General features: G+C 42.6%; 1 protein-coding gene across 1 annotated transcript; it reads left to right on the top strand.

Annotated features, from left to right (window-relative positions):
• Positions 1–1,902: 1,902 nt before the first annotated feature.
• Positions 1,903–5,873, top strand: LOC149666717 (uncharacterized). The gene is made up of 5 exons (XM_089841625.1): positions 1,903–1,924; positions 1,984–2,214; positions 2,287–2,690; positions 2,734–4,155; positions 5,811–5,873. Exons 1-5 carry the CDS (start codon positions 1,903–1,905, stop codon positions 5,871–5,873), a joined length of 2,142 nt encoding a protein of 713 aa, XP_089697751.1.
• The last annotated feature ends 3,085 nt before the right edge of the window (positions 5,874–8,958 follow it).

Below are 8,958 nucleotides of genomic sequence, written 5' to 3'. Positions count from 1 at the left end.
TTGTAGGATCTGGATCTAAACTTCCCAACGCCATCCAAGAACTAATTCGCCTTATCTTTGACGTGGAGGAAATGAACAAGGCCGTGTGGGAGTTAGAAATTGATCTGAAGAAAATGCCACTAGGAAAACTTTCGAAGAACCAAATTGAAGAGGCGTATTCCGTTTTGACGGAACTCCTGGCTTTACTCGACGATGAACCCAACGAAAACAAGAAAGCCCAGCTAATAGCTTGCACCAATACATTCTTCACGCTAATACCTCATGATTTTGGAACCAAAAGGGTCCCTCTTTTGGATAATGTTGAGATAATAAAATCCAAGGTAGAAATGCCAAATTTCCTTCTTGAAGTGGAGATCGGTTACAAGTTAGTTGAAGAGGAAGGTGGAACGACCAAAGATCCAATAGATCAACATTATGAACAATTGAAAACTGAAATTGAAGTATTAGATAGAGATTCTGAAGAATTCGAGACATTATTAACATACGTAAACAACACGGGCGCTGATTTTCACAGTGATTGTGAACTTGAAGTCGATCAAATATTTAAAATTACTCGTCAGGGAGAACGCGAACGCTACCGAGAATTCCAAAAATTCCCTAATAGAAAGCTACTATGGCATGGTTCCAGAACCCCAAACTTAATGGGCATTTTGTCTCAAGGCCTTCGTATTGCTCCACCAGAAGCTCCTTCTAATGGTTACAACTTTGGAAAAGGAGTGTACTTTGCAGATACGGTACTACACATAGCCTTTTATTAAACTCTGTACCTCCGGTATCGTCTGCTACGGTATGCCTGCTTCTTCAGACTCTTGTTGTGTTTGCGATAATCGGTTTTATGGAAAACAAAAGTGTCATTTTTGCACTGGACTATGCAAGCGCCGTGTACATAAAGATTGTACCCCTAATTCATACTTTACCTGTACGGAATGCAAAGCCGCTACTCGCAAATCTAGAAGTCCGGCTCGGCGACATAGTAATAGCGCCATACCCCGCGATAAAGAGTTCAATGGGGCCATACCTGCGCCTAAACCACCTGCTAAGCTGGCTGAGGGCGATAAGGGTCTCATCTTAGAGGTGGTGCACGAAGCATTCGTCCATCTACTTAGCGTTGATAGCCTCACTAGGGAATCTGATTCGATACTGGACAAAATGATGAATAAATTGGATAGCAACGACACCATCCTACTTAAGATGCAAGCTACGTTATCAGAGTTCCAAGAACGTCTGGCTTCATTAGAAAATGAGAACGCTGGCCTTCGTCGAGAACTTGCCAGTCGCCAAATACCATTTCAAGCCCCGCTTGGGTCACGGGCTTCTAGGGACGAAGCTCAATCTTTTCCACCATTGGCTAACCGTCCTGGCGCTCTCAACCCATCTGCCTTGCCCTGGCCACAGGGTTCCATTCCTTCATTCTCTGGAGCATTACCCAAGGCTGTGCAAACAAAAACTGACATCAACTCCACTCGTCATGTTCCTGCATCTAAGCCTGTGGTCTCGGGTGTGTCTTTGACAAGCCGGATCAAGGCTGCACCACGTCGAGTGAAGGCGGTCAAGAAAGCACTCTTTGCCACTGGGTTGGATGTTGGGATCACGTCGAAAGAACTGCAAGATTTTTTGAGGGCTGATTCAGGTGTGCAGTCGGTGCAGTGCATAAGACTGCGTACTAAAAATCCGAATGCCCGTCATTCGTCATTCTACTTGACGTGTGATGATGAGTCTGACATACCAGAAATGAGGGATCCCAATATTTGGCCTGCGAACAGCTTTCTAACAGATTTCCATGGGGTACCGAGAGACGAGCACAAACATGTCTCGGAACTGCATGGTGAAATCTCAGACGCGGGTTCCCCTGCGGATTCTTCAAATGTCCAAGAATGAAAGAACTGACTATAGCTTATCAGAATGTGCGCGGTCTACGAACCAAGTCTAGTACCTTTTTAACTAACCTAATCGTTAATGATTTTGATATTGTTTGTTTAACAGAGACGTGGCTTAACCACTCTCATTTTAATTCGGATTATTTTCCAAATTCCTATACTATTTTTCGGGCGGATCGATCAGATCCGGATTCTGTCAATGTTAGGGGCGGGGGATCCCTCATTGCTATCAAGAAGTCCCTTGTTTTTCACCGTCGAAGTGACCTGGAAGGTGCCGAAGGGGGTGTGTTTGTCGAGTTTAAACTAAAAAATAATCTTCCGCTTCTTCTTGGCACTGGTTACTTTCGCCCCTCAGATGACGACGCTCAGTATCGGAAATTTAAGAATGTTTTGGTATCCTCGTTGGTAGATTATGACGGTGAAATTCTGATTCTGGGTGATTTTAATCTCCCCGGTATCAACTGGACTCTGGGTAGCAGTGTGGGATGCACTCACCAAACTAGAACTAAGGCTGCTCATGTTCTCGATGTTTGTTATGAATTTAATTTAAACCAAATTAACCCAGCTCCCACTTATGGTAATCTTCTGGACCTTTGTCTTACTAATGTACACGGCATTGATACTGTACCTCTCCTTGATCCATTTGTGGACATTGACAACTACCATCCGCCTTTCTATTTGCTTTGTCCATTTGACATTTGTAGGGTCTCCCCTAATTTACAACCAGTATATCAATTTAAAAAAGGTAACTATCACTTGCTATACTCAATTTTACGCGATTCAGATTGGTCGGTGGTTTTGGATTCGCAGGATGTTAATTTTTGTGTCCAGACATTAACGGAATATATAACGTCAGCTATGGATAGTTCGATCCCTAACAAGATTCCGCGTAATAATCGGGGCTTCCCCTTTTGGTATTCTTTGGACCTCCAAAAAAGCTATCAAGCGCAAAAAATATTATTTTAATAAGAAAAAGAGGTCGGGGTTAGCCTCCGACATAGCTAATTTTAGGCTGTCCCGTTCGTTGGTGAGAAGGCTTACAGTAAGGGACAAAGCTGCTATGGCAGTAAAATCTTGTCGAGACGCCTTGTCCCAACCCAAAAAATTTTGGAGTTTTATCAATGGTAATCTAAAAGACAGACACTCTGATATATTATTGAAAATTGGTAAGACAATCATTACTGATCCGGAGCAATTGGGGGAAACATTCATGGCGCATTTCTCAACAATTTCGACTGACAATACTGAAACTAGTTCAAAATACACTTTTGATACTTCTACCTTAGTTACAACGCCTCATAACTGTTTAAAACTAACTCAAGCGGACATATATGCTGCTATTAATCGTCTACCCAACAAACTCTCTACTGGTTTCGACAAAATTCCGTCGTTTGTTATCAAGGGCTGTGGGAATATATTGTTACCTATATTGGAGCATATATTTAATTTATCCTTCCGTACTCACTCATTCCCAACGCTTTGGAAAAAAGCTGTCATTGTCCCGGTTTACAAGTCTGGAAAATCCAGCGATGTCCGAAACTACCGTCCGATTTCCCTTCTTTGCGTTCTCGCTAAGGTATTTGATAGAGTAGTACACGTACATTTACAGCGTTGGTTTAGCTTGCTACCCAACGACTGTCAACATGGCTTTGTTCCGGGTAGGAGTGTGGAAACGAACCACGTTTCCTTTATGGATTACGTGGCTCCTGAGGTCGAGTGCCGGGGCCAGGTCGATGTTGTATACCTTGACCTGGCCAAGGCCTTCGACCGCGTCTCCCACTCTTACCTTCATGACAAGTTAGAGGCCCTTGGATTGGGGGGTGATATCTTGGAATGGATTGCTAGCTATCTGGCGAATCGAGTCAATGTCTTGAAATGCAATGGCATAATCACATCGAAAACATACGAAGTTAATTGTGGGGTTCCACAGGGATCATCTCTTGGACCCTTACTCTTTAATATGTATCTTTTCGATTTACAATTTTCGGTTTTACATTCCCGTATTCTTCAATTTGCTGATGACAATAAAGTTTTCAAAAGTATTAGTTCTAAGTTAGACGGTAAATTACTTCAACTTTACCTTGACTCTATAGGAAGATGGTGCTCTCTTAACAAAATACCAGTAAATCCAACCAAATCCGTGCATGTCACATTTACAAGGCGAATTGCTAGAGAAATTTCCAACGACTATACCATTGAGGGCGCTCACATACCCCTTAAGTCCACTGTGAGAGATCTTGGCGTGATCTTTGACAGAGGACTTTATTTTACCGAGCAAGTACATAAATGCGTTGCTTTAAGTCGCCGTACTCTGGCTGTTTGCTTGAAGATGTGTAGGAAATTGCATTCCCTAGACCATTTCCGTCTTCTTTATCAAGCCCTAGTGAGATCACGGGTCCTGTATGGTGGCTTGGCCTGGGGTGGTTGTAGTATTATTATTATTGTTGATGAGGTGGGGCTCACGCCCTAGCACCGATGCCAAAGGCATATTGTGCAACCTCAAAATCAGGCCTTGAATAGGCCCGTAGCCGCAGCGTAGCGAAGAATTCGCTCCACCGTAAAAGAGGAGACCCGCGAGGGCTCCACAGTGTGTGAATCAAAATGTTCTAGTCTAAGCGAGGCGAAGAAGTCGCACTCGCAAAGTACGTGAGCGGATGTTTCTTCCTTCTCCTGGCACGACCTGCAGAGGGGGTCGTCAGCAAGACCCATCAGATGGAGGTGCCTATTTAGCCGACAGTGTCCGGTCAGAAGACCGGTGGCCAGCCTAATATCCCATCTGCTGAGCGAAATTAGGTCTCTAGCACGAGACCTGCAGGGACCATTGACTAACTGTTTTGTCTGTCTCTGGCCATCCATGTCATGCCAGAGCTGGTTTTGTATGACAGTCATCCTGTCATGCAGGCTCCGTTTGACATGCCCGTAGGGGATGGGGACGGCCGGCTCCGGCCCCAAGAGCTTGGCCTCCGCGCCCCTTTTCGCAAATCTATCGGCTTGCTCATTGCCATAATAACCGCTATGCTCTGGCACCCAGTACAACAGAACCCTGTTGCAGGACGCCAGTTGCGCTAGCAGATCAAGGCAGCTACGCACCAGTTGAGAGGTAATCTGACACTGGTCCAGCGCATTCAGGGCGGCCTGACTGTCAGAATAAATCCTCACAGTCCGTCCGTTATACCCTTTGTTAATGCATTAGTCTGCGCAATAACAGATCGCGGCAATTTCCGCTTGGAACACACTAGCAAAGGTGCCCAGGCAAGCAGAAAAACCGACCCTTGTAGTTTGGCAGTAATAGCCGGCGCCAGCGCCGGAATCAGTCTTGGAACCATCGGTGAACCAAATAGTTTCACCCCCAGTGCCAAGAGGCAGCAGGTTAGTCCACTCGGCCCGACTGGGAAAGTGGATGCTGAATGGCTTAGTGAAATCAAAGCTGGTAACGGTTTTGTCAGAGCACATCGTTAACGACGGCTCAAGTGCAGCGTACTCCCGAAAGAGCTTCGTATGGCTGTAATCCCAAAGTCTTGGAACCCAACAGCCATTAATGTGGAGCCTGTAGGCCCCCATGACAGCCTCCTCCTCAATGAAAAGATGAAGAGGTAGCATGTCAAGAAGCACCTCCAGGGAAGCAGTTGGGGTCGATCTCATGGCCCCTGTAAAACCAATGCAGGCAAGCCTTTGAAGCTTGCGCAGGGCAGCCTGCACCGTCTTCAGCCGGACCCTTGTCCACCAGACAAGTGCCCCGTGTGGTTGTAGTAGATATCTAAAGGTACTTCTTGAGAATGTGCAACGGAAGTTTATTGAATATTGCCATACTTATTTCATGAAAAAGGCTCCATATGATTACCATATTTTACTAGGGTATTTGGACATTCCTACTATAGCTCACATTCTCCTTATTAACGACGTTAAATTTCTACATAAATTAATTAATAATAGGATAACTCTTCCAGATTTGCTAGGACGGTTGGACTTTCTAGTCCCCAAGTCTGGAAGGTTTAGAAAAACATTTAGAGAATCTCTTAACCACTTAAATCCAATTAAAAGAATGCAAATTACAGTTAACAGTTTTGGCGAAAATTTTGATATATTTAATGTTAAATACAAGGAGCTGGATTAATAATGTTTCACTTGGTTTGTTTTTAATTTGTCTTCCATTTGATATTCTTAACAGTTAGGAAATGCAAATATGATATCATTACAACTGTGTATATTCTCGTGAACCTTCGTGGTTTTTTATATGCACAATAAATATTCATTCATTCATTCATTAATAAAGAGTTAAATTATAGGTTGCTAACTTCAAATATTTGATTCTTTTAGGTCTCTGAAAGTGCCAAATACTGTCACGCCAGTCGAGAGAACTACACCGGGTTGTTGCTCCTCTGCGAAGTAGCTTTAGGAAATATGCTTGAGCTACCTCATGTATGGGTAGGAAATTTTTTGAAACTCGACCAATTTTTTCCCTCTAGTGATGGAAGCGACATGAAATCTTCAAATTTGTTCACTAGTGCCAGGATCTACTACCAATGCTTGAGCTCTTCACTTCCAGTCTCATCTTACTTCTGCTGCAACTAAGACCCGTACATAACGTTTTGGTTTTTAAATACATCATTAACCAGAAAAGTAAACCAAATAGTCAAGCTGTGCTAACTTATTCAAACCTCTTTGTATGATTTAGAGATGGATCGAGGTCTACCGTGGCGTACCGAATATGCCAAAAGTGGCTGGTCATCATGCAAAAGCTGTAAAAGGCGCATAGATAAGGATGAGCTAAGAATGGCGGCAATTATTCAGGCGTCAAAATTTGATAGAAAGGTAAAATATCAAAATTGAGCATCTGATGACGCGAGTAACATTAATTTCTTTTTGTGGAAACAAGATTCCAAAGTGGTACCATTTTCGGTGCTTTTTCTCAAAATTTTAAAGTGTCAACTGAGGCTGACATCTCACACTTTGAGGATTTACGTTGGAGAGATCAAGAGAAAATAAGGAGTGAAATTCCGAGTGGGTCTCAAGCAGCACCTGCTGCTTCAAGCAATACCCCATCTAAAGGAACGAAGAGAAAAAGCTCCTCCATTGAAATTCAAGACTTCTCAACTGAATATGCCAAAAGTAATCGGTCATCTTGTAAAGGTTGTGGAGAAACAATCGTAAAAGATCAAGCTCGCATTTCAAAACTTGACAGACAGAGTGCAAAAGCTAGACGATTTGGTCCACTACCAGCGTGGTATCACGTTGATTGGTTTGTACAAGCGAGAGAAACTCTGAAGTTTTTTGAAGATGGATCTAAAATACGAGGATTTAAAACACTCTGTGTTGAAGATCAAAAGGCCATCAAAGAAAAGATAAAGAAAATTGAAGTGACTCCACCAAATAAGATAAAGAAAGAGGAATTACTTGATCGGGGCGAGAAGAAAATTCTTGAGGAACAGTCTCAGTTAATTTATGAACATCGTGACGAGCTTGAAAAAATATTAAAAAAAAAGAAATGGTGGAACTATTAAAATATAACGACCAAAAAATTCCTTCAGGAAACAGCGAAATTCTAGATAGACTTTCCGATATCATGACGTTTGGATCTCTTGAACCTTGCACAGATAGTGACGGTGGACAATTGGTTTTCTCAAATGATGGTTATCACTGTACTGGAAATGCAAGCGAATGGAGCAAATGTACAAATGTAATAAAACTACCAAGAAGAAAGCCTTTCCAGATTCCAGATCACCTAAAAGAGGAATATGCATTCTTAAACAGCTACGAATACATAGAGCAAGACCGTTACATTCCTACAAACGCACCTACTCCAAGTACACCAGAAAATTTGCCATCAACCTCGGGTGTCAAGAGAAAGCCACAACCATTGGACGATACTAAAATAGTGTTGATTGGTAATCTCCATAGTTCCAAAGATTCTCTAAAGAAAAGCATAGCGAGATTAGGAGGCAATGTTGTCTCTCAAATTGACAAAACTACAGCTTGCGTTATAAGTACCAAGGAAGATGTTGAGAAAAATATCAAGGAAATTCGTGAAGCTAAGGAACACGATGTTCACGTTGTATCTGAGGACTTTTTAAGTGCTGTGGAATATGGAGGTTTAGTTTCTACGATCCAACAATACCGCATAGCCAGTTGGGGTGGAAATCCTCAAGACAGAATTAATTCTTACGCTGCTGAAAAAAGACTCAAAAGTGCGGCTGTAGGAAATAGTGACTCAACATTCTCATCTGGAAAGAGCACGAAAGTTAAACTGACAGTGAAAGGCAGCGTAGCTGTTGACCCAGATTCAAATCTTGAAGCCAGCACACACGTGTTTCAAAACGAAGAAGGAGCTTTCAACGCTGTTCTCGGAAACGTCGTCGTTACTCAAGGATCTAATTCGTTTTACAAGCTTCAACTTCTAAAGTCAGACGAAGGAAAGGATTACTATGTGTTTCGGAGCTGGGGACGTGTTGGAACTACTATTGGTGATAACAAGACGGAACACTTTGTTACTAAGTATGAAGCTGTTGCCGAATTCAAAAGGCTTTTCGAAGAAAAAACAGGAACTCCGTGGGAGTTACGCCACACTGCCTCAAAGGTTCCTAGTAAAATGTATCCACTTGACATTGACTATGGAACTTCAGAAAAACTGGTTGTAGGATCTGGATCTAAACTTCCCAACGCCATCCAAGAACTAATTCGCCTTATCTTTGACGTGGAGAAAATGAACAAGGCCGTGTGGGAGTTAGAAATTGATCTGAAGAAAATGCCACTAGGAAAACTTTCGAAGAACCAAATTGAAGAGGCGTATTCCGTTTTGACGGAACTCCTGGCTTTACTCGACGATGAACCCAACGAAAACAAGAAAGCCCAGCTAATAGCTTGCACCAATACATTCTTCACGCTAATACCTCATGATTTTGGAACCAAAAGGGTCCCTCTTTTGGATAATGTTGAGATAATAAAATCCAAGGTAGAAATGCCAAATTTCCTTCTTGAAGTGGAGATCGGTTACAAGTTAGTTGAAGAGGAAGGTGGAACGACCAAAGATCCAATAGATTAACATTATGAACAATTGAAAACTGAAATTGAAGTATTAGATAGA

This window comes from Phalangium opilio, unplaced genomic scaffold (assembly GCF_054372755.1).
Source record: "Phalangium opilio isolate 3A_F unplaced genomic scaffold, DU_Popi_V2 ptg000060l_1, whole genome shotgun sequence".
Taxonomy (NCBI): Eukaryota; Metazoa; Arthropoda; class Arachnida; order Opiliones; family Phalangiidae; genus Phalangium; species Phalangium opilio.
Note: the sequence above shows the minus strand (reverse complement) of the source record. Positions and strands in the feature narration are given on the sequence as shown.

Coding starts and splice junctions, on each gene's coding strand:
- LOC149666717 (XM_089841625.1), top strand. CDS start 1,903: ATGTGCGCGGTCTACGAACCAA. Junction 1,925..1,983: donor GTGCGCGGTCTACGAACCAA/GTCTAGTACCTT, acceptor TTTGTTTAACAG/AGACGTGGCTTAACCACTCT. Junction 2,691..2,733: donor TGGTTTTGGATTCGCAGGAT/GTTAATTTTTGT, acceptor ATATAACGTCAG/CTATGGATAGTTCGATCCCT.